This window comes from Muntiacus reevesi, chromosome 18 (genome assembly GCF_963930625.1).
Source record: "Muntiacus reevesi chromosome 18, mMunRee1.1, whole genome shotgun sequence".
Classification (NCBI taxonomy): domain Eukaryota; kingdom Metazoa; phylum Chordata; class Mammalia; order Artiodactyla; family Cervidae; genus Muntiacus; species Muntiacus reevesi.
In genome coordinates this window covers 20,836,980-20,862,412 of record NC_089266.1, presented here as the reverse complement: position 1 = coordinate 20,862,412, position 25,433 = coordinate 20,836,980, and the positions used below count along the sequence as shown (strand labels likewise).

Genomic DNA, 25,433 nt, shown 5'->3' with positions numbered 1-25,433 from the left:
ACTTAAATTAGTGCCTGGCTAATTAGTAAGAGCTCAGTGAGTGTAAGCATCAATGATGATGATAATGTTGAAGATATGTAATGACGATGATGATGGTAGCAATGGTGATGCTGGTGATGATGATGAAAAAGATAATTGTGGTGGTGATGGTAGTGATGATGGTAATAATGGATTGTTGGTTTCCAGGGAAGCTCTTCACACCTTCCCAAGCATAATTATCTCCTTTACCCAGCATTTCTTCCCAAACCACTTCACACATTCACACACAGACACACACACACACACAAAATGTCTCATCAAAGCTAATATTTTAATTATAGATGACAAGGCATTGTATATGAACTTAAGAAGCACAGGTCAGTCACCTTGAGGCCCCACTGACTCATTTCATGTCCCCAGAAGAATCCCTCCACCACTGAATGACTCACCTCCTCTCCATCTCCTTACATGGGAAGAACAATGCTTCCTTCCTCTCTCATGGTGCGAGAGTAACTGGCTTTATTTTGTTAAATGGCTTTGAACTTGTTGGATGAAAGGAGCTATTTAAGTACAAAGGGAGAAGCAAATGTGTTTGGGCTGGGGAGCTAAATTAAGACTGCTTGAGATCGGTCTTTCTTATTGGGACCTACTCTTGGATATGTGTCTCAGGGATGCATCGCCTGTGCCCACACAGCTCTACACTTGGGAAAAGAGCAGAGGCACAGTGAAGGGGCGGGGAGGGAAGGGTGAACAGCCTCTGACCTTCCAGAGCTTCCTACGATGCAAATCTTGATGGCTCCCAAGTAAATCAGTCCTGTCTACAGAGACAGTGGCCAACAGGTAGGTTTCCAGGCTTGAGAGCAGTTGGAGGCACAGTAGTCACGTTCTGACTTAAAACCTCTCCATCCCTGAGACTTGGGACTGTGGTCACTCCTGTAGAGGATGGGCTGGACTCAAGTGCCATCAGCTAGACTTTGTAAATTTCTCAGCAAGCTACTCTGATTCAGAGAGCTCAAGGAGTAGAGAGGGAAGACAAGAACCAGCTGCTGAATTCAGTGTATTGGCTCTGCTTGTAGTTTCACTGATTAATAAGACCTAGAAAGCAGAAAGTCATCAATTTGAGGGGCTAGAAGACCCTCTACAATCATCTTATCCAGCTCCATCAGATACCTGAGTGACTTCTTCAATGTCTTCACCACGTGGTTATAAAAGCCCTCTTTGAATACTTCCAGTGATGCGGGACTCAGTACTTACTACTTGGCCAGATCTGATGCTGCTTTCTGGAGACATGCTCTTCTTAGCCATGGCTTCCTAAATAAGGAGCTTCTGGTTCATGTGTCTATTGACTAGATTTCCAAGCTCGGCAGCCAAAAGCTTGCCAATGGAGCCTGTAGGGGAGCTTGGGTGGGTGAGTTTGGCCTTTTCTAGATTGATATAGTGACCAGTTCAGCAATTACCATTGCTTAACATGTTCACCACTAACTCAATGGGATCAAGAGTTCCTTATCCATGGGATCAGGGAGTAAGGCCCATCCCTTCTACAGCGATCTCACTTCCCAAATAAACCCCCTAACAGTGGTTCTTAAACTTGATTATGCATAGAATCACCTGGAAGGCTCAATGAAACAGACTGCTTATTCAGAAAGCCTGGGGGTGGGGCCCAAGAAGTTGCATTTCCACCAAGTTCTCATATGACGCTGGTATTACTGGTTGGAGGACCACAATTTTAGAACTACTATCATAAACATTCTCACGTTTAATTTTTGCCTCTTCAAAGCTTCCAAAATATGGACTTTGGATATAGTTCAAAGAAACTGGGCTTCAAGCCTTGATTCCCAGCTGAAAATGGTAACAGCCACTCCCTCTTTGCAGGGTTTTTGTGGGACCCTATGTCCCAGTGTTTATAAAGCCCCAGCACGATGCCTTGCTCATAATGAGCGTGTGATCACAAAAGCTTACTTTAAGGAGAGTATTCTGGAGGGGCCAGCAGAACCTCTGACCTGAGTTTTTCCTTTGCTCAAGGACCAGCTGGCTTCAGCCAGATAAAAAGGCGGGTACGTGGTGGGTGTTATTTAGTCTGTATGTTTAAAGCTCTGCAATCTGGCACTGTGATCATGCTTGGTCTGGTCAAGAGCTAGGTATCTCTCACCTGTGCCATTTTGCTGCACTTTCATATTTTAGCCACAGTCCTCACTGACTTTGCCATCTCCCAGAACCACCCTGGTGAGTAAACCACAATCTCTGCTTCTATGTGAGTGACTGGCTCAGGGAGCTCTGCAGCATCACTCTCAGCATCACTCAGCATGGGATGAAGGAACAGACCCTCAGGCACTGGGCTTCTTATGCTGCAGAAATGAAGTTTATTAGCAAACTAAAAGCAAGGTCTGAAAGACCAGGAGGCAGCAGAAGAGAGAAAATAGAGCAGTCAGGACACTCTGAAAGGAGGAAGGACAAATCCAAGGGCCAGGGCTGAGCAGCTGGACCAGAAAGTCCATCAGTAGAGAAGTTCTGCCTGCCTTCAGCCTCCCCCTAGGCTGACTGGGGCAGAAAGACCTGGGGTGGCAGGCCTGGAGGACGGAGTCAAGGAACTACAGGCATTTGCCATTTTCTGGCTCCTCCAGGTGACGAGTAATTCAGCATCGAGGTGATGAGCAGGGCCCAGAAGGCCCAGAAAGGCAGGGAGAACAGGAGGTACAGGCTGAAGGGCCCACACAGGTGCTGGAGACTGGGGTTGCACATGGGTTGCAGGGGAGCCTGTAGAGAGAGGGAAAAAAGTGTTTAAACATTGGCATGAACTGTGGTGCTGGAGAAGACTCCTGAGTCCGTTGGACAGCTAGGAGATCAAACCAGTTGATCTTAAGGGAAATCAACCCTGAATACTCATTGGAAGGACTGATGCTGAATCTGAAACTACAGTATTTTGGTCATCTGATGCAAAGAGCTGACAACTGGAGAAGTCCCTGATGCTGAGAAAGATTGAGGACAGAAGGAGAAGAGGGTGTCAGAGGATGAGATGGCTGGGTGGCAACACGCTTACAATGGACATGAACTTGGACAAACTTCAGGAGATGGTGAGGGACAGAGAGGCCTGGTGTGCTACAGTCCATGGGGTCACAAAGAGTTGGATATGACTGAAAGACTGAATGACAACAATGAATGAGAAGTACATGGAAGTCTGAAATAAATAGGCACTTTAGAACTGAAAGAGCAGGGGACTTCTCTTGTGGTTCAGGAGCTGAGACTCCATGCTCCCAGTGCAGGGGGCCTGGGTTCGATCCCTAGTCAGTGAACTGGATGCCACATGCCTCAACTAAGAATCCTCATGTCACAATGGCAGATCCCATATGCCACAGCTTGAAGATCCTGCATGCCACAACAAAGATTGAAGATCCTACATGCTGTAACTAAGACCTGGTGCAGCCAAATAAATTTTAAAAAAATCTGAAAGCACAAAGCAGAGCTTAGGCCATATAGGTCCCTCTAAGCCTAGAAAGGGGAGGGACTGTCCGGAGTTCTCAGTGAGGCTGCAGCCAGAGCTCAGAGCGCCTTGTGCAAAGCCAGTGTTCTCTCCCACGAGGAAAGGAACACAGCAGAGAGAAAGGCAGAAAGCAAGTGGAGCAGGAACAGGCCAAGGCCAGCCACTTCCTCAATTTAAACACAGCCCCTAGGGGCTTCCCAGGTGGCTCAGAGGTAAAGAATCCACCTTCGGACACAGGAGACCCAGAAGATGCGGGTTTGATTCCTGGGTCAGGAAGATCCCCTGGAGAAGGAAATGGCTACCCACTCCAGCATTCTTGCCTAGAGAACCCCAGAACCCAGAACCCCAGGAGCCTGGTGGGCTACAGTCCACTGGGTCATGGAAAGTCGGACACAATTGAATGATGAAACAACAACAAAGCATTTATAAACACAGCCCCTGATCCTGTTCCTGACTGCTCATAGGGGTATACCATCTGTCCACCTATGTCATAGTGCTACTGAGAAACTAAAAATGAGGTAATAGGTACCAGTGCTCCATGAAATATTTTTAAATGCTGATCACTCACTGCACTCCTGGGATATTCCAGAAGGAATTTAGCAAAACCTAAATGTACTGAACCCTCAGTATGTCAGCCCCTGTGGGAGTGACTAGCACCTAGAAGCGTAACATGGATGGCATGAGTTTCAGAATTCTTACACACCTTCCTCTGTGTCCAAGCAGCACCAGGCTTGCTGGGAGGCAAGTTTGTCCTCAGAGGTAGAATCTGCAATGCCACTCCCTCCTTTTAGTTCATTCCCAATAAGAGGTTTCTGCTTTTACACATGATATTGACATAAACAATATCAGGCTACATACTTGCAGTCCTCGTTTTCCAGAAGGTTCCGGTATGTGGCAATCTCGCCCTCCAGCCGGGCCTTGACATCCAGCAGCACCTGGTACTCCTGGTTCTGCCGCTCCAGGTCAGCCCAGATCTCAGACAGCTGCTCCTCTACGTCACTGATGAGGCTCTGCATCTGGGCCAGTTCGGTGCCGAAGCGGGCCTCAGATTCACACAGTGAGTTCTGCAGACAGTCCTTCTGCAATACCAAAGAAAGAGGGGAAGAGGTTAAAAGCCACGGACCCTGTCCTCAACCCCTTCAGACCATGAGACCCCAAGCCGTCGTCAGGCCCAGAGAGCAAGTCCTCGGCAGCAACAACTAACAATGCGTTGTGGCTCTTCATCATAGACTTTAGGAGACGTTTGCAGAACCTCCCTCACCGCATGAATGTTCATTTCCTCAGCATTCATACACACTAGAGAGTTCTTACAAAGGCAAAGAAAGTGAAAGTGAAAATGACTTAGTTGTGTCCAACTCTTTGCAACCCCATGGACTATACAGTTCATGGAATTCTCCAGGCCAGAATAATGGAGTGGCTAGCCTTTCCCTTCTCCAGGGGATCTTTCCAACCCAGGGATCAAACCCAGGTCTCCCACATTGTGGGCAGATTTTTTACCAGTTGAGCCACAAGGGAAGCCCAAGAATACTGGAGTGGGTAGCCAGTTCTCTTCTCCAGTGGATCTTCCCAACCCAGGAATTGAACCAGGGTCTCCTGCATTGCAGGCGGATTCTTTACCAACTGAGCCATCAGAGAAACCCAGAGGCAAAGAAGTCAAGGTAAAAGGTGGGTCCTTAGATGATATCTAAGTGAGGCATGTACTGAACCTGGGGACTGCCCATGAGAAGTGGGAGCCCACCTGAGTCTTCCACACTCCCAGAGGAACTCACCAGCGTGTGCTGAGCCTGCAGCTCCACCTCCAGGGTGTTCACTGTGCGTCGAAGCTCCAGGATCTCCGACTGGCAGCACTGCAGCTCCTCTGAGCAGGACATGGCCTGCAGGCTGATGCCTTCAGACTGTAGCACGAGCACATGGAGAAGTGATCACCTCCCTGGCCAGATGCAGCGGATCCCTCCCTGCTCTGCCGCACTGCCCTCACCTGAGTTTGGAACCACTGCTCCACGTCACGGAGGTTGGTCTCCACCATGGCCTCGTACTGGCCCCGCATCTCCTCCAGCACCCTGCCCAGGTTCACAGTGGGTTCCACGTCCAGCTCAATCTTGAGCTTATCTCCCAGCTGACACTTCAGAGTGTGGACTTCCTGTGGACATAGGAGGACATCCCGTTGGTGGGGCTCCTGCTGCCCTCCACTCAGAGCCACAGCTCCCACTTCCCATTCGCTCCAGCGATTTCCCTGCACTCCTCTGAGGACGACACCCTGCCTGCATCAGTGTGGTAGTTTCTGAAGTCATTCAGTGGACCACCTCCCGGTGAAAGTCAGAGCTCCCCTTCAAGCCTTAACCACAAGGCACAAGCATCTACCCCGAGCAGGAGGAAGAGCCTCATTGCTTCCTCTGAAGAAGCCTGAATTCACCCCCAGGACATCTCCATGTGCCACCCAAAGGGCCCCTGCACCTGCTCATGGTTCTTCTTGAGGCAGAGCAGCTCCTCTTTCCGGGACTCCAGCTGGGCCTCCAGGTCAGCCTTGGCAAGTGTGAGGTCATCCAGCACCCTGCGCATCCCGCAGACATCAGTCTCCACCAGCTGGCGGAGGGAGTGCTCCGTCTGGAACCTTCAAGGGCAGACGCAGGGATTGGGGTTAAAGAGAAGAGAGCCCATGAGACACAACCCACAGGGTGACTCGCTGGCCTTCTCTCTGCTGTCCAGTTGTGAGTTGGCATTGCCTGGGTCATGCGCTTACAGAAACTGCAGGGTGATTCTCACTCATTCAACACTAAGCACCTAGGACAACCAGGCAGAGCGGCCTGTCCTGGGGATACCAGGGTGGTCCGCAGACAGTGCCGCTCTCGAGGGCAGATGGCCAAAGTGGAAGCAGCAGAGTAGCCAGACAAGTGGGCTCACTGCAGACCCTCATCTTCCATGCCCCCCGACTGAGATGGACCCTGGACTCTGTCCCAGATTAGGAGCCAAGGATGGGAAGAAGCTTCCTTCACCCTGGGGGAGTGAGGCATCCACAGTGCCCAGAAGAAAGACAATAGAATATAATGTCCTTCCTGCTGCCCTGCTGGGCCCTCTCGGAGAATGTAAACCCTCTGACCTCCACAAGGCTCCAGGCTCCCGATTTCTACCATGAATTACTAGTACTCACAAACTGATGAAGCTGCACTGTGGAGATACATCTTATACCAAGGCAGCAAAATTTCTTACAAAATGACCTTGGATAGGAAATGAGGTGGTGAGTTCTGGTTCTACTGCTCAACAGCCACGTGACTTCCAGTTGGCAAGTCCCCTCAGGGCGCTGGGCCCCATGTCCTCAGAAAGCAGATGCCAGCACTGCCCTGCCCGCCTCACTGGGTTCCTCTTACATGGAATCAAGTGGAGGAAGTGTTTCAAATCACACTATAAACTATAAAGGCTAAACAATTGCAGGGGGCCAGGGGTGTTTTCTCAAGACCTTGAACTTAATGCCCTCTGTTTATGTCAGCTGTAACTGTTGGTTTGGAATCTTGGTCGATTGCATCTCTGATGCCAGGAGCATCACCAGAGAGACATCAAGGTAGGCGTCTGGCTCTTCCCCTAAGTGTGCTACCCCAACTCACTTGGTCCTGAAGTCATCTGCGGCCAGTTTGGCATTGTCTATTTGCACGACCAGCTTGTTGTTCTCAGATTTGACACACAGGATCTGGGGAAAGAAAGTACGCTCAGGGATTCATTTATTCTCAGCGTCACCTATGGCCTCAGTCAAAAGAAGAGCCATTGGCTGAGTTCAATCTACAACATCGCCTTGACAACACAAACTCCCAAAGGTGTGAGTGATGCTGGTGTGGCTGGGAGGGGCACACGCAAGAGGATGCATGACAAAGGGGGAAGGTGTAGAGCCAAAGGAAGCAAGAGGTGGGAGATAGTAGCAAACTGAACACATAGCTAAGACTTATTATTTTGCCAGATCTGAGGCTTAATCTGATATAAACAAGAAGAGCTAGACTCTAGGCCACAGAACAATGGGTTGGTTATGAAAGTTTCAGGTAAGATGGAATCCATTCTTTTTTAACTTTTTTTTCCTTGAAATATAGTTGATTTACAATGTTGTGCCAGTCCCTGCTATAGAGCAAAATGACTCAGTTATACATATATATACATTCTGTTTTATATTCTTTTCCATTATGGTTTATCACAGGATATTGAATATAGTTCCCTGTGCTATATATTAGAACCTTGTTGTTTATCCATTTTCAATGTAATGGTTTGTCATTATCAGCCCCAAACTTTTAATCCATCCCTCTCTCTTCCCACCATTCCCTTGACAACCACTAGTCTGCTCTCTATGTCTGTGAGCCTATTTCTGTTTTGTAGATAGGTTCATTCTGCCATATTTTAGATTCCACATATAAATGATATGATATGGAATTTGTCTTTTTCTGACTTACTTAGTGTGATAATCTCTAGTTGCAACTATGTTGCTGGGAGTGGCATTTTTTCACTCCTTTAATGGTTAAGTAATATTCCATTTTGTATATGCACCACATCTTCTTTATCTCTTCATCTGTTGATAGCCATTTAGATTGTTTCCATGTTTTGGATATTATAAATAGTGCCACTATGAACATTGGGGTACATGTATCTTTCTGATCCTGAATTATATTTTTATCTGGGTATATTCCCAGGAATGGAATTACTGGATCATATGATAATTCTATTATCATAATTCTATTCTGTTAGAATTAGTTTTCTGGGAATCTCCATACTGCTTTCCATAGTGGCTATACCAACTTACACTTAAGGTAGGATCCATTCCTAATAAGTTGTCTCTACCACTGGTTGGTCAACCTCCTCAAAGTTCTTCTCTGAATCTAGACATAGCTCCATGGCCCTTATTTTGACATTCTTTGTCTTTCTGTCTCCAAAACTAAGTAAGCTCCACAGAAGCATTCCATTATAATGGAAGGGGATAGCAGATACACATAAGAGATTAATGCTACTGAATACACTGGCTCTTAAAGGACATTAGAACATATATCCCTGACCCCTTTAACTGCAACAGAACTTAATTTGCACTGTTTTTGCAACTACAATTGAGGAATTGTAAGTACTGAAACTAAGTGGAAACTCAGAATCCCAGAGAATCAAATGCTGCATCTTATCCTTTACACATTCACATTCACCTTCACTCAAGAGAATCTCTTCCCTCCAAGTCTGGGGTTAGCAGGTGCAAACTATTATACAAAGACTGGATAAACAAACTGTACAGCACAGGGAACTATGCTTGATATCCTGGGATAAACCATAATTGAAAAGAATATTTAAAAGAATATAGGGACTACCCTAGTGGCCCTGTGGTTTAGATTTCTGCAGGGGGTACAGATTTAATCCCTGGTGGGGGAGCTAAGATCCCACATGCCTTGCAGTCAAAAAACCATAACATTTAACAACAGAAACAATAATGTAATATTTCAATATTTTTTAAAAAGTATCCACATCAAAAAAATTTTAAGAATATTAAAAAGTATATATACATAAGTTAATCACTTTACTGTACATCAGAAATTAACTGAGCATTGTAAGTCAACTACACTTCAATTTTTTAAAAAATTGATTACAGCTGATTCGACCATCAATCCAGGCCCTGAACATTTAGTGCAAAGGCCAGTCATTTTTTTCTGTAAAAAAGCCAGACTGTTCATCTTTCATACTTTGCAGACCATTGATCTCCATCAGTACTACTGGACTCTGCCATTGGAGCATAAAAGCAGCCAGAGACAGTACCTCAATGAATGTGCATGGCTGTGTACCAATAAAACTTTATTTACAAAGTCAGGCAAGAGGTTGACTTTGGCTGAGGAACTGTTGTTTGTCCACCTCTGGTGGGAAGCACCACAAACCTCACCTTCTGCTGCAGCTCCTCGATGATGCGGAAGTGGCTCTGGTAGTCCGGACACACGGTGGACTCAGGGCATTTGCTCAGCTCTCGGATGCGGCTCTCCAGCTCCGCGTTGTCCCGCTCCAGCCCGCGCACCTTCTCCAGGTAACTGGCCAGCCGGTCGTTCAGGAACTGCATGGTCTCCTTCTCGTGGCTGTTGAAGAAGCCTTCGCCAAAGGTCCCGCAGATTCCGATGTTGCCTGGAATGTCGCAGGTGCCCGGCAAAGGACAGGCGATGTTGCAGCTGTGGGGCAGACAGAGGCTGGGTCGACCCAGAGGGGTTGTGCCCACTCGGACTCGGTTGGCGTGCGCCAGGGTGGCCGAGAGGCCCAGGGGGGCGGCCCCGGCCTGTGAGAGCGGCCCACTGAGGAGAGAACTGCAGCTGATGGAAGTCATGGCCAAGATGCTTGCTTTGTCCACGGCTGGATTTGCTCGAGTTTGAAACCTCCCTTCTTCCCTAGACCTTATATAGGCCTGTCGTGGGCGTTGGTACAAGAAAACTGGCGTTTTCCTCATGAATATGTATATGGATTCTTAAACAATCGCGCTATTAGTCAGTTGAGTTTGTCCCCTGTAAAGAGTTAATGAGCGCATGAAAGAGGCCATGACCCACACAGCCTCCCCTGACCGCAGGGTCCTAGAAAACAGGGAAAATGAGGTGTCTTTGAGCTGCCATGTCCTGCGGCTTTTGTCTCTCACCCCTCTGTCCACTGATCCCTGTGAAGGCATGGAGAACCAGAGCCTCCAACAATGTCCTCAAAATCCCTCTCACTTCCATACTCTTTTCCTGCCACGGAATGTTCCCATCATGGCAAGTTTAAAATATTAATCGATCAGGCACACTAAGGAAAGGAAAAAGCCAGGAGTTCATTTCAGCTGATTGGTGTGGACTATGCATTGTGGGACAGTGTTGGAGGGAGGGAGTTAGATTTTAATAAGAAGGATAAGGAACTTAGTGATCTTGATATTAAAAAGGGCAATGAGAGAGAATGCTGGAAAATAATTTTTTTAATTAAAAAAAAATTCTTAAAGAATTATGATGATTTTAAGTAGAAGAAAACACATTGAGAGACCAGAAAGACTTCATGGAAAAGCAAATGTTTAAATTAGTTTTCTATTTATTTATTTTTGGCTGTGCTGGGTCTTCATTGCTGCCTATGGGTTTTCTTTGTTTGGTGAGCAGGGGCTACTCTTTGTTGTGATGTGCGGGCTCTAAGAGCACAGGTTTAATAGTTGTGGTGTACAGGCGTAGTTGCCCTGTAGTATGTGGGGTCGTCCTGGACCAGGCAGGGATCAATCCCATGTCCCCTGCATTAGTAGGCAGATTCTTAACCACTGGACCACCAGGGAAGTCCAATAGGAACATTTAAAATGTGTTTTGGGGACTTCCATGCTGGTCCAGTGGTTAATACCTTGCCTCCAAATGCAGGAGGTGTGGGGTTCAATCCCTGGTCATGGAGCTGAGATCCCACATACCTCATTGTCAAAAAATCAAAACATAAAACAGAAGAAATATAGTCATAAATTCCATAAACACTTTTAAAATGGTCCACATCAAAAAATAAAAATAAATGTGCTTTGAATGGTGGCTTCCAGAAAGGGTTGGGGTGAAGAGCATTTCTCATAGAAAACAAAATGAACAGAATGAAACATGTTTGAGAAAGGGAAAATAGTCTACTTGTGTTGGTACTTACTGTGAAGACTATGAAGACTCTATGCTAACACTAGAAAGTTATGTTCAGCCCAGGTTGTTGCAAGCTTTGAATGCCAGGACCATTTCATATTTAGCCTTCAGTTAAGGGGAATCAAAGACAGGGAACTTGCCCTGGAAGCTGATTCTCCTCAGATCTGAGGGAAAATAAATATCCAGGTCCCTTTAGAATGAAATTAACAGAGAAGAGATGGAAGTTTCCTATGTAAATATGAGGGGAAAATACTAGGCCAAAACAATGAAAGAGAAACCTAAATTCCAAGCTGATTTTGGTGACTGAAAACTGAATAACACACTTTTTAAAAGAAACTTTTTACTTTGTATTGGGGTATAGCTGATTAAACAATCTTGTGATAGTTTCAGGTGAACAATGAAGGGACTCAGTCACACTTGTACATGTATCCATCTTCCCCCAAACTCCCCTCCCACCCAGGCTGGCACATAACATTGAGCAGAGTTCCATGTGCTCTATAGCAGGTGAAGGAATACTTAGGGAGTTTGGGATGGACATGTACACACTGCTATATTTAAAATGAATAACAAGGACCTGAATAGCACACTTTTTGAGAATCCATGAGCCAAAGTCAAATGAGAAATTAAAGTATTTTAAACTAGATTAGATTAAAATGAAAATATAACTAATATTGGCAATTTAGACTTTCCCTATACAAGTGTAAAGCATAATTTTTGGAATTGGGAAAAAAACTAGTGAATGAAACTAGGTTATTCAAGATTCTCAAGAATTAAATTATGCTCCTGTGTATTGGCGTCCATAGGCTAATTAAGGTGGGCATGGTTAGTACTTTTTGATGTCTGTTCTCAGATGTCTCCCCCTGCTTTCTGGCATCTTCGCTTGTTAGACGCTGGTCCTCTCATTGACTGACTTCTTCCTCATCTTATTTAAGAAGATATACACTCAAGAACTTTGATCTTTCATCTTTTGAAACTTCCTGTGTTTTCTTTGAAAGTCACTTACCTTGGTTGTCCGTGACTCTAGGAGACTCTAGAAAAAATTTGAATGTCCTTAATCTTCAGACACACTCAGAGGATCAGAAGTTTTATGGCGTCCTCTGTTACTCAAACAAACAAAGTGGCCAGTTGTTCAATAACCTCTAGAAAAGGGCAGCTAGCCAGCTTCCAGGCTATGCTAACGAAGATGCTACCTTGACCCCACTCCTAAGATGAATGAATTCACCACGAGGGCCCCTGAGGCAGCAGTACATATTTTGTTGTTATTTAGTCATTCCATGTTGTCTGACTCTTGTGCAACCCTGTGAACTGTAGCCCGTCAGGCTCTTTCTGTCTGTGGGACTTCCCAGGCAAGAATACTGGAATAAGTTCCCATTTCCTTTTCCAGAGGACCTTCCCAACCCAGAGACCAATAGATTCCCCAGCAAAACCTCTTGTCCAAGCCCCTCATGTGAACTATGCTGATGTCACCACAACTCCCCTGGGCACCAGCTGCTTCCATATACAGTTAATGAGACCCTTGGGGACATTTCCCCATAACTCCACCATGTACAGATGTGAGCAATATTCACTGAGGTGCCTCGTCCCAGTGACCTTCTCCAAATGATCTATTACTCATGAGCTCCTAGCCCAGCAAAACCCTCCCCAAGCACCAGAGGCAAAGCAGAGAAACTCCCACCTCTCAAAAAATTCAGAGCAGAAAGAGAAAAAGGTCATGTAATTCAGAGAAAGAGAGGTCACGGAGAGTTAGAAATGTAGGGGGACATCAAAGAGACTGGATCTGGAACCTTAAAGATAAGTAGATTTGGACAAAGAGGATTTTCCAAGAAAAAAAAAAAAAAAGGCAAACACAGGCACTCTCAGAAAGCTGTGTACATGGGCTCAGGAGAAGCACTGTGCAATCTCAGAAATGTGAGGTTGCAGCCAGCAGGGGTCTGCCTCTGAATGACACAAAAACATAGCCCTGAAGACTCACAGCTTGCACTAGTGGTAAAGAACCCACCTGCCAATGCAGAAGACATAAGAGACCTGAGTTCAGTCCCTAGGTTGGGAAGATCCCCTGGAGGAGGGCCTGGAAATCCACTCCAGTATCCTTGCCTGGAGAATCCCATGGACAGAGGAGCCTGAGAGGCTATACTCCATAGGGTCGCAAAGAGTCAGACACAATTAAAGTAACTTAGCACACACGTAGAGAGTCACAGAACATTTCTAAGGCCAATTTAAACTGAAACTCAGGCTAATTCATGGCTAAAAATGTGGTTTCCTATTTTTGTAACATCTGCACAGGTGACTCTCAAACTTTACCCAACATCAGTACACCATGTGCTTCACATATAACCATCTCTCTTTTTTAAATACATTATTTTAATTAAACTTTACAGCTATTGCTTACTTGTTGCTTCTTTTGTGTATGTGCTCAGTTGTGTCTGACTCTTTGCAACCCTATGGACTGTAGCCCACCAGGGTTACAGAGGGTGCATGGGCTTTCCCAGGCAAGAATACTGAAGCTGGTTTCCATTTCCTTCTCTAGGTAACCATATCTTAATTATAATTACACTGCAGAGTAGTTTCAAGCATCCCATTGTAGAATAAGGAAAAACTCAGAACAATTAGGTAACTTGCCTGAGCTCACAAACCTTGAAATATTAGCTCAAGTCTGCCTGACTCTCAAGTCAAGGTTCCTTGTTTCCAAACACCAAGTCAAAGCCCCTAGATCTTAGCCACAGAATGTCCAATAGACCCATCTGATCACTCTAATCATTCAACAGACAGGTACCAATTTCCTGCTCTGGACCACACACTCATCTAAGGAGCTGGAAATACAGCAGGGGACAGAACAAAGTTATCCGGTGGTGGGAGTAATGATTAAAGCAGCAGTTCAGGAAACTTAATCTAGTACAAGTACACATCCTGGGGTAGGAACACTGAATTTCCCTTTTGTGTGCTCTCTAGTACATAATGCAGTGCCTAGTACATAATATATGCTTCAGTTCAGTTCAGTTCAGTCACTCAGTCATGTCCGACTCTTTGTGACCCCGTGAATCGTAGCACGCCAGGCCTCCCTGTCCACCACCAACTCCCGGAGTCTACCCAAACCCATGTCCATCGAGTCAGTGATGCCATCCAGCCATCTCATCCTCTGTCATCCCCTTCTCCTCCTGCCCCCAATCCTTCCCAGCATCAAGGTCTTTTACAGTGAGTCAACTCTTCACATCAGGTGGCCAAAGTATTGGAGTTTCAGCCTCAACATCAGTCCTTCCAATGAACACCCAGGATTGATCTCCTTTAGGATGGACTGGTTGGATCTTCTTGCAGTCCAAGGGACTCTCAAGAGTCTTCTCCAACACCACAGTTCAAAAGCATCAATTCTTCAGCGCTCAGCTATTTTCACCGTCCAACTCTCACATCCATACATGACTACTGGAAAAACCATAGCCTTGACTAGACAGACCTTTGTTGGCAAAGTAGTGTCTCTGCTATTAAATATGCTATCTAGGTTGGTCATAACTTTCCTTCTAAGGAGTAAGCATCTTTTAATTTCATGACTGCAGTCACCATCTTCAGTGATTTTGGAGCCCAAAAAAATTAATTCTGACACTGTGTCGCCATCTATTTCCCATGAAGTGATGGGACCAGATGCCATGATCTTAGTTTTCTGAATGTTGAACTTTAAGCCAATTTTTTCACTCTCCTCCTTCACTTTCATCAAGAGGCTTTTTAGTTCCCCTTCACTTTCTGCCATAAGGGTGGTGTCATCTGCATATCTGAGTTTATTGATATTTCTCCCGGCAATCTTGATTCCAGCTTGTGCTTAAAAAATGTTAAATGGAAGGGTGAAGGGCTGGAGGTGTGTGCAGGATGAACTTGGCAGAGAAGGGATGAGGCAGGAGGAGGCTTTTAAAGAATCCAGACAGCATATGATAGAAACCAAATCCAGCTGCCTGCAGTGCTATCAGAAAGAAAGGGATGGAGAACAGAGATATTACAAAAGAATGCTACAGGTCTGGGCCATGTACTTTATATGGGGGTGGGGTCAAAGGAAGGACTTCCTCAAAGGAAGGAGGACCCCCAAAATTGTGCTTGGGGTCACCTCTGGGTTCCTGGGACAATAAGGTAATGTGAAAGGAACCTGAGAAGTCAAGGCAGAGAGCTGGCTTGAGAGGAAGAAGCTGAGTTGAAGTTTGGAGCCCGTGAATGAAATGTAGTTAATAGGGGCTGCCCAGCAGTGAGTCAGAGATAAACGCCTGGAGCCAGGAGAGATCAGTCTGGATTCTTTGGAGGGACAGGGAAACTCTTCGCAGATGCAGATACTGATATTTATTACACCTGGCAGGCAGGTACAATGGCTTGATTTAGCCCAGGGGCTCATATTCAAGCCAGCAGTGATGGTCAATGAGAGTCTCTCCTCCCTTTGCTAAAACTGGAGGGGTGGCAGTCTCCAAAACAGGTGGCAGGGAAGATAGTTTGCTTAGAGGGCATGTCATTTGAAAACAATCACAATCTGTTTTATAACTGAACAGTCACTAGTTTGTATTTATATTTTTGAAAGTTAAAACAATTTTAAGTAAAGAGGTGGGGTTTTTCCATATATATTAAATGAAAAGGCATGGTTGAAAAACATGTAATTAGATAGGAAAAAGACAGAAAAATGGTTCAACAAGTTGAGCTCATGAAAATTATTGTAAGTGGGCTTCAGAAGAGGCAAATTTGATTTTGTTCTTAGGAAGATGTTGTTCAGTGGCTAAGTTGTATCCAATTTTTTGTGACCCCATGGACTGCAGCACGCCAAGCTTCCCTGTCCTTCACCATCTCCCAGAGTTTGCTCAAACTCATGTTCACTGAGTCGGTAATGCCATCCAACAATCTCATCCTCTGTTGCCCCCGCCTCCTCTTGCCCTCAATCTTTTCCAGCAACGCGGTCTTTCCCAATGAGTTGGTTCTTCACATCAGGTGGCCAAAGTGTTGGAGCTTTAGGTTCAGCACCAGTCCTTCCAATGAATATTCAGGACAGATTTACTTTAGGATTGACTAGTTTGATCTCCTTGCAGTCTATAAAGGAGAGGAAGGCGAAATGGAGCCTTAGAGTCGCATATCATGGGCCATCCAAAAAAAAAAAAAGGTGTCTAGATGAAAAAATGCTCCTATTATGGAAAGTCTAGAATTCCACCTCAGTTTTCTTGTCCTGCCAGCATAGACAGTGATGGGAGCAGAAGTGTGGGTTCTTTCCCAGAGCTCTCTGTGTGGGCCAGCAGCCACCCCAGGGGCCTGCAGGCAGTCACGCTTACACCTTTCCACTTTGCTAGGATTTGGGGTAAATACCATTTGGAGTCAAAACACAGGTGATGAATGGAGTGGGCTGCAGAGACTTAATTGGTGTTATTACGTGAAGCTTGGAAAGAAATATTATACATGAGCATCTTGGTAATACAGGGCTGGTAAACAAAAAACTAATGGCCTTACTTACTAGGTGGCTCAAAACTGGACCTGGTCCCAAGCCAAGGGAGCAAAAATCTCAGGGGAAAAAAATAATCAATCCACATGGCCAAAATTTTTGTGGCCCAAGTAAAACCAGATACTAAATTCAGGGCCCATATCAGTCTAATCCATGAGGGTAGGTAGTGTGATACGGGGAGACCAGAGAGAGGAACCTAGTGGCCAGGTGGGAGAATCACCTTTAAGAAGAGGAGTCTTTGGGATTTGGTACCAGAGGGAGCCCTGAGTCCTCTGGTTGTAAGAATGGATATGAGTGAAAGCATAATGTCTAGGTGTCCTGGGCCAGAATGGTCACCATCTGCCAGCCTCCTCGGCCTGCAGTCCCCTATATCTGAATAACCTTTTCCTCCACACCTCATAGCCCTGGGGGTCCCACAATTAGCGTTCATTCAGGATGTGACCTGGTCAGGCATGCAGGGTACTGGCCAGACTTCCATGGCCAATCACATGGTGGTCACGGCCACTCCTTACAACATATGACATTTGAGTTACTTGTTAGAAGAAAGCCCACAAGAGCCCCCAGGACATTATAATCCTTTAACTGCCCATAGAAAGCTTTTTGATGTTGGTTAGGCCACTTGGAGTGGAAAACTGCGCTCCAGAAGCAATAGTGGTTGTATTTCATTATTGTTTATAAATGGCCAAAGAATACAGCAAAGCTTCCAGCCCACCCACATGGGAATGTATGGCCCCTGGTGCTGCTAATGGGTTCTGTGGCCACCTCTCTAGCTCCTCTGTCCCTCTAAGAAGAAAAAACTATCCGTGCAGTTTTCCAGGAAACCCCATAATCAGATATTCCACAAGCACCTTCCATATGACAGGAGCACTGTACAGATTATCCCTCAACAACAGCGAGAAGAAAGTACAAAGTTTCTAATTTTACCACTGAGGAATCAGTCTCAAGAGAGTGTAGTGACCTGGCCAATTTCACTCAGCTAGTGTCACAGAGGTCAGACTGGAACCCAGGTCTGTCTGACTCTGGAGCACGTGCTCTTTCCCCCACCCTATGGTATTGTCACCAACCAGGGCTCGTGGCCTCCTGCAATCAAAATAAATTGATAAGAGGTCAGACAAGAAATTCAGGTAAGGCGTTATGGGGCTTCTGCAGCTGCGGGAGGGAGCAAAACAAGTAACAGTTTCCCTGGAAGGGAGGGGTAAGGAGGGGCAAGCTGGTTCCTTAACATGCAGTGAGAATAGGGGTGTGTCCAGGGGCCACACCAGAGTGGTGACTTAGATAGTTGGCCCACCCCTTTGGTGGTGTTGAGTGCAGGGGGCATTTGCAATACCCTGCTTTTGCTCCCAACGCCCTGTTTTTGTCCCCAGCTCTTCAGAAGCAACAGTTGGTCTTTTTGGTCTTTTTGCTTCTTCTTGTCTAGGATTTGCCTTAGCTGGGCATGCGCGCAGTTATTTTTAGTCCCTTGTAGTTTCTTTGTATTTTGTTGCTCAAGGAGACATTTGTCTAGGTGCATGGCTTCCCAGGTAGTGCTAATGGTAAAGAACCCGCCTGCCAATGCAGGAGAATGCGGGTGTGATCCCTGGTCAGGAAGATCCTCTGGAGGAGGGCCTGGCAACCCACTCCATATTCTTGCCTGGAGAATCTGATGGACAGAGGAGCCAGGTGGGCTACAGTCCATAGGGTAGCAAAGTGTCAGACACAACTGAAGCGACTTAGCACACACTCACACATGCGTGCATTGCAGTAGAAGGTCCCAGGTCCCAGCCTGTCTCACTACCATGAAGAAGAATTGATTCTGCACTGGTCATTGGACCAGGGTTCAAGAGTAAGCTGAGACCTGAGACTTTCATTCTCCTGGACCCGCTCAGCATATATATGCCGAAAGCTAAATTGACTAGCACAGCAAGGAGAGAATAGAGCCTCTCGGGTGCTGTTCCCTGTCTGCTCTTCCACTGTGTCTGGCTGGGAACCATCTTAGCCAGGTCAGAGCCATGTCCAAGAAGCAGACCGCACTCATGCCAACTGCATTCCTTACTCCAGAACTTCGAAGGCAGCAGCAGAGGAGACAAGCCTATACAAAAGTGGCAGCATCTGTCTAGAGAAAAATATAAACAAGAGGTGGGCCAGGACCAAGAAAACTGTCCCTGGAACCCAATCTGGGCTGCCATGTCTAAGAGAATAGATGAGGATCCCATGCCTTCATGAAAGGGTAGTAGTGTAGTGTTAGTCGTTCAGTCATGTCGAACTCTTAGCAACCTCACAGACTGTAGCCCACCAGGCTCCTCTGCCCATGGGATTTTCCAGGCAAGAATACTTGAGCGGGTTGCCATTTCCTCATCTAGGAGATCTTCCTGACCCAGGGATCGAACCCCGGTCTCCCACATTGCAGGCAGATTCCTTACCATCTGAGCCACCAGGGAAGCCTGCCTCCATGAAAGGGGCCAATTTAAATAAGAAAAAACTTGGCAACTTGGCCAAGGCAGCTCTCAACATGACCTCCCTTTGACTAGACTGGAACTCTGAGTTGTGTGATTTTTGCTCTTGGACAAAATACCAAGAGGCTGAAGATGCCAAAAGCACAGTAGGGACATGTTAGTTCTGAGCTGTTCTGAAGGAATTCAGGTTTGGCAACGAATACCGCTTCCCTTCACCAGTCAATTGAGATTGAAGGGCAAGGTATGTACACATCCCAATGTCAGCAAAGGGCCTCCATCCAGAGGCTAAGACCCCAGTGCCCCAGAGAGCTCCTGGCAGCGACACGCCAGTGCCAGTGACCACCCAAGGTCTTGACAGCCAGGGCTCTTTATCACACCACATACATTGCCAAACACCAGAAGCATGTCATACAGGAAGGAGGTTTATTGACCACTGAATACAGGAGCCCAATTAAATTTGAGGAGATTCTGAAGCACTGGCGTAGAACCAAAATCCCAGAAGAGATACTGGGAAAAAACAATAGCTTTAGTGAAAGATCATTACAACATGGAAACAAAAGGAAAAAGTACAGCTTAAGGAACAAACAGGAAACCACTGCTCAGAAGTTATCTGTTGCCCTATGATTCAGTGAAAATGCCTCCATTGGGTTTGGTCTTTTTGGAAGGAAGACCAAGCTGGTGAGGGCAATCCTAGCCCCGGTACAAGCAGCCTGGATCTCCTGCACTGGGACACAGACCTTCAGAACTGGCTCTTAGTGCTGGTGCAGGCAGGCAGAGCACTGCTGGGATGAAGGGTTCTAGAGGCAGGCGTAGAGCAGGGATTACAGGGGAGTCTGCAGGAAGAGAGAGAAGAATGAGTTAGACTTGGGAGGTGAAAAGTATCTCAGTGACAGGCAGAAAGGTAAGACCAAAAGTCTTAAGGACAGGTCCACCAGCAACAAATTGCACAGCTCAATGGTATCTACAAAAGCAGTCCCCCTTTCACTCTCACTGTATCTCTCCACATCCAGGAGTCCCTTGGTCAATGTGGCTTAGGGACCCTGCTATCATTCCTGTAACATTCTATCAGCATTGCAGTCTGCACACACCAGGAGAGGTGAATGTTTCACTTCAAGAGCATGCACAGGGAAGCTTGTTCTTTACAATGAGATCTTCCACAACCACTTCAGTGCTCTGTGGAATGGCTTAGCCAGGAATCGCCTAGATCAGCAATCCCCAACCTTTTTGACACCAGGGACTCGTTTCATGGGAGACAATTTTTCCAAGGACTGGGAGTCGGAAAGAAGGGGTGGCTTGGGTGGTAATGGGAGCGATGGGGAGAGGCAGATGAAGCTTCGTTCATCTGCTGCTCACCTCCTGCTCTATGGCCTGGTTCCTAATGGACCGAGGACCAGGATGGCCCGGGGCTTGGGGACCCCTGGGCCTAGATCATACATACTTGCAGTCTTCACTCTCCAGAAGGTTCTGGTAAGTCTTGATCTCACACTCCAGCCGGGCCTTGACATCCAGCAGCACCTGGTACTCCTGGTTCTGCCGCTCCAGGTCAGCCCGGATCTCAGACAGCTGCTCCTCCACGTCACTGATGAGGCTCTGCATCTGGGCCAGCTCGGTGCCGAAGCGGGCCTCAGATTCACACAGTGAGTTCTGCAGACAGTCCTTCTATAGTGGGAAATAACAGGGTGAGAGAACTAGCTGCCCCCAAATCATGCAGTGAAAATCCTGGCCACACTCACCCACATGGGACAGATCCCAGGAAGTCATAGGACACTCCTGAGCTCTGGATAAACCACTGTCAATATGGTCAAGACTTTTCACGAAAAAAAAAACCTAACTTGAATGGTGTCATGTTTGCCCATGCCTTCCCCCATGCCTGACATAGACATTCAGTAAAATTGTGTAGAATGAGTGCCTAAATCACCACACCTGATTCTGAAGGAAGTGACTTTTAATGGAAACCGTTCTCTGGGTCAAAATAACCTTGACAACAAGGCATCAAGGTTCAGAGGACTCAGATCCTGAGCTCTGACTTAACTGTTAATAAAGCTGATTAGAGAGACATCTAAGAGATGCTGCTGTGAGCCCAGGGCCTGTGGCCCTCGCAGCATGGTGGGAGTGAGGAGGACCATACCAGGTTGTGTTGGGCTTGGCGCTCCACCTCCAGGGTGTTCACCGTGCGTCGAAGCTCCAGGACCTCCGACTGGCAGCGCTGCAGCTCCTCTGAGCAGGACATGGCCTGCAGGCTGATGCCTTCAGACTGTAGCACAAGCACATGGAGAAGTGATCAATCACCTCCCTGGCCAGATGCAGCGGATCTCTCCCTGCTCTGCAGCACCACCCTCACCTGAGTTTGGAACCACTGCTCCACGTCACGGAGGTTGGTCTCCACCATGGCCTCGTACTGGCCCCGCATCTCCTCCAGCACCCTGCCCAGGTCCACGGTGGGCACCACGTCCAGCTCAATCTTGAGCTTATCTCCCAGCTGACACTTCAGAGTGTTCACTTCCTACAGAGACAGAGAGATCAAGACCTGCAGTAAGAAAAGGGCATTTCACAGAGCAGACAGCACCTGAGCCCCATCCCTGACAGGCAGCATGAGATGCAACACCACACACACTGATGTGAAAGGTCTTGCCCTGGGTCCAGTGGGAAGGACCCACCTGGAGACCTTCCTAATCTCACAAGGCACACCTTTAGAGACGAAACACCCACTCTACCACATCCCGTTGGGCCAGCCTGACTCTCAGGCCCAGATCAGTCCTTTATCCTGCTGCCGCCTGAGCCCAGACTCTAACCCTGGAGACCCTTGGTGGGAGGCGCTCCCTTCTCTGCCCAGCGCCCTCCCCTCCCCACAGAGTCAGCAGCCACAGGACCAGACCTGCTCGTGGTTGCTCTTGAGGCAGAGCTGCTCCTCCTTCAGGGACTCCTGCTGGGCCTCCAGGTCGGCCTTGGCCAGGCTCACGTCATCCAGGATCTTGTGCAGCCCACACAGGTCTGCCTCCACTGCCATGCGCAGGGAGCGCTCACTGTCGTACCTTCCATCACAGAAGGCTCAAGTCAGCCGAGATGCCAAGGAGAGCCCCTCTCAGCTGGCCCCGCCCCCACCCTCTTCACCAGCATGGACCCTTGTTTGCTCATTGGGTTCAGCACTGGCCTTGGAGATGAGTTAGACACAGTGCCCACTCTCAAACAGCTCACTGTCTAGTGAGGCATTCACAGCACTTAATCATTTTCACCATTGTGAAATGAGGCAACTTTGTTTCAGAAAGATTAACTGACCCGCCTAAGATCATGTACCTTAGGACCCAACACAGGGTTCATGACATTGTATGAGCTATTAGTTAACTAGGATAAGCAATATTGGTCATTGATTTGCTCCTTTATCCCTTATGTTGGGATATTTTTCCACCTCTCATCTTTCATCTTTGTTTAGTGGAAATACCTGGCACCTGAGAGCTCCATAGACTGCTCCATAGGTAAATATGGACCCTGACTTATCTCTAAGAGGCTCCCTTAGCTTATATGTGAAATTCAGTGGCTGTCAATGGCTCAGTTTATTCTAGAAATCACTTCATTTTGCTCCTGGTTAATGAAATTGGACTGCTTTATCACAACCATTTTAGGAAACATAAATGAAGACAGACTAATACCAAACTATAGATACTCAATTTGATCTACCTTGTTTGTAAAAGTGACAGAAGCCCAGCAAAAAAATTTTAATAAGGAATAAAGAGGACAGTAATTCACTCATTCAGCAAGTATTCGGACATTGGGACTCAGAGTGGAGGAAGGAGTCACCCTGAGCCCTCCTTCAACCTTACTTGTTAGTCACTCAGTTGGGTCTGACTCTTTGCGACCCCATGGACTGTAGCCCACCAGGCTCCTCTGTCCATGGGATTCTCCAGGCAAGAATACTGGAGTGGGTTGCCATTTCCTTCTCCAGGGGATCTTTCCCACCCAGAGATTGAACCCAGGTCTCCTGCATTGCAGGCAGATTCTTTATCACTGAGCCAACAGGGAAGCCCCAACCTTACTTACTTGATTCTAAAGTCATCGGCAGCCAGCTTAGCATTGTCCACTTGGATGATCAGCCTGGCGTTCTCAGCCTTGCTGCACAGGATCTGACCAAAGCCAGGAATATAGTTCACATACAGAGCATCACACTCCGGACTCCTGCTCTACATGAGATGTCTATGTTCACGCTCGGGAGACTCCAAGAAACCAAAGCTCCCTGAGCTCTTGGTGGGTGTTTGCCTTCCATGCTCTTCTGCCTCCCTCGGGCCCAGCACACCCCACCCAGGCTGCTCCACACCTCACCTTCTGCTGCAGCTCCTCGATGATGCGGAAGTGGCTCTGATAGTCTGGACACATGGTGGACTCAGGGCATTTGCTCAACTCTCGGATTTGGCTCTCCAGCTTCGCGTTGTCCCGCTCCAGCCCGCGCACCTTCTCCAGGTAGCTGGCCAGCCGGTCGTTCAAGAACTGCATGGTCTCCTTCTCGTGGCTGTTGAAGAAGCCTTCACTGAAGTTTCCGCAGATTCCGATGTTGCCAGGGATGTCGCAGGTCCCCGGCAAAGGACAGGCGGTGTTGCAGCTGTGGGGCAGACAGAGGCTGGGTCGACCCAGAGGGGTTGTGCCCACTCGGACTTGGTTGGCGTGTGTCAGGGTGGCCGAGAGGTCCAGAAGGGCAGCATTGACCTCTGCCCCAAGCTGGTCTCCAGTGTCAATGGAGGAGATGCAGATGTTTCTTGCTCCAGGAGTGTTGGTGCAGCCCAGAGAGTGGCATGAGCTGATATAGGAGGAAGTCATGGTGGGCTGAGGATACAGAGGAGGTTCAGAGCTGCTGAGAAGGCTGAGCCACTGAGTCTGACAACCCTCTTCCCTCCTGGCCCTTTTATACCCCAACCCAAGTGGGTGTGGGCTCCATGCTTTGACCTCCCTGCCTTGATTCTCTACCTACTGTTGTACCGTCATCCTGTTACTCAGCTGTTGAGTTTACCATTAAGAGTTCCTGACCTCATTAGAGGAATGTTGATGAATCTGAGGTGCTTCCTGGCTCTTTGATATCAGATGAGCTGTTGGTGGGCTGTCAGAAGCTTTTCATTGTATTTAAAAGAACAAAAGTCCTTTCCGTCATCAGATGGTTGGCCTCCTTAGTGGTATGTCCACACTGAACACGTGGCTATTCCTGTAGGTCATCAGAGCAGCAAGAGAGACAAACTTCTGTGATTACAGTGCCACTGACCTGGGCGAAGACTCAACCAGCCTTCCCTATCCAGGGAAGAAACTGGGTTTTGGCAGATGTTATGGGCTCATTGGTTATCGAGAAGTTTTGTATTTCTTCTTTCTTCAGTTGTTTGCCTTTCTGCTCCACTCTGAGGGGCAATAAGGTTTCTCTGATAAGTCCATTCATTCAACGCACATCTCCTGACACATCCTATGTGCCAGGCTCAAACCTGACACACAGTCGTTTAGACACGATACCATTTCTGTCCATCAAGAAACACTACAACGTGGGTAGCCATGGGTGTTTTCAATAATGTCTGAGAAATTCATTAGTATGCGCGTGACTGTGAACACCTGATCTAGACCAAGAAAAGTGAGCATAAAAAAAATAACAAAGATTATTGATAATAATAATAATCTTTTTGAATCTCATATAAGAGATTCAAATAGTCTTTTTGAATCACATATAAGAACTTGACCATGAAATGCAAGAGTCAAAGTCACTGATATCTCTCTCCCAGTCTTACTTCCTTGATTCTAAAGTCCGTTATGGAGCACTTATCACGTGTCTTAGGGGATTTATTGATTATGTTGTCTGTATCCTTCCTACATTATGTGAGGTAGGTATTCTTATCTTAATTTTACAAAAATAAATAAATAAGGCTTTGGGGACCAGAGATGTGAAGCTGTTTTTCTCTGATCAGGCCAGTTGTAAAATGTCAAAGCCTCTTCTCAGTATGTTTCTTTCCACTCCAGAGCCTGTTTTTATTCACCTTGATCCCCCACCCTAGCCCCCAAGAGGAGAACAACTATGTCATTGCTAGACGAAGAAGGATTAAAAGGCTCAGAAACTGAGCAAGAAGTTGAAATTGAGAGAAAAAACAAGAATCTGATAGTCTATATTTTTCTCTTTTGTTCTAAATTGTTTCTCCCAGAAAATACAAACGTTGGGGTACCAAAGTAGTAGGGGTTCTCCAAGGACTATGCAGGAAATGCTCAGGGGAAAAGTTCCATCTCCAAAACGGTTATACATATCAAACACATCACTAGCTCTTAGTACCAGGGAACCAAAACAGCTGACGGCTAAGGACTCAAATTTTCTCAAAATTTTTGGCAGGCTATAGGCCCCTAGTACTGAGAAAGATCTAACATGGGCCCCGAGGTGGTTGTAACTAGATCTTTGAGAAAGTGAATATTAGGCAGGGCTCTGAGCATTAAACAAGAGCTGAACAGACATCTCTATAGGGACTAGATATGTAGAGTAGAGACTA

The 25,433-nt window shown here is 46.9% G+C and overlaps 2 protein-coding genes across 2 annotated transcripts; both read right to left on the bottom strand.

The window, feature by feature from the left end:
* Nucleotides 1-2,612: 2,612 nt before the first annotated feature.
* LOC136149065 (keratin, type I cuticular Ha7-like) lies at nucleotides 2,613-9,770 on the bottom strand. Its single transcript, XM_065908954.1, has 7 exons — nucleotides 9,342-9,770; nucleotides 7,057-7,139; nucleotides 5,912-6,068; nucleotides 5,436-5,597; nucleotides 5,227-5,352; nucleotides 4,316-4,536; nucleotides 2,613-2,733 (listed from the first exon to the last, which is right to left on the bottom strand). Exons 1-7 carry the CDS (start codon nucleotides 9,768-9,770, stop codon nucleotides 2,613-2,615), a joined length of 1,299 nt encoding a protein of 432 aa, XP_065765026.1.
* Nucleotides 9,771-19,629: 9,859 nt separating this feature from the next.
* Nucleotides 19,630-23,745, bottom strand: LOC136150123 (keratin, type I cuticular Ha7-like). The gene is given in 8 exon segments (XM_065910891.1): nucleotides 19,630-19,735; nucleotides 19,737-19,772; nucleotides 20,378-20,598; nucleotides 21,068-21,193; nucleotides 21,281-21,442; nucleotides 21,815-21,971; nucleotides 22,975-23,057; nucleotides 23,254-23,745. Coding segments are annotated over 8 exon segments (1,383 nt in total).
* Between the last annotated feature and the right edge of the window lie 1,688 nt (nucleotides 23,746-25,433).

Bases quoted from the DNA above. Each gene is read 5' to 3' on its own strand.
- LOC136149065 (XM_065908954.1), bottom strand. From the start codon at position 9,770: ATGACTTCCATCAGCTGCAGTTCTCTCCTCAGTGGGCCGCTCTCACAG. The intron at 7,140-9,341 runs GTGAGGTTTGTG...TTCTTTCCCCAG, and splicing joins TCGAGGAGCTGCAGCAGAAG to ATCCTGTGTGTCAAATCTGA. The intron at 6,069-7,056 runs GTGAGTTGGGGT...CTGCCCTTGAAG, and splicing joins GCAGATGACTTCAGGACCAA to GTTCCAGACGGAGCACTCCC.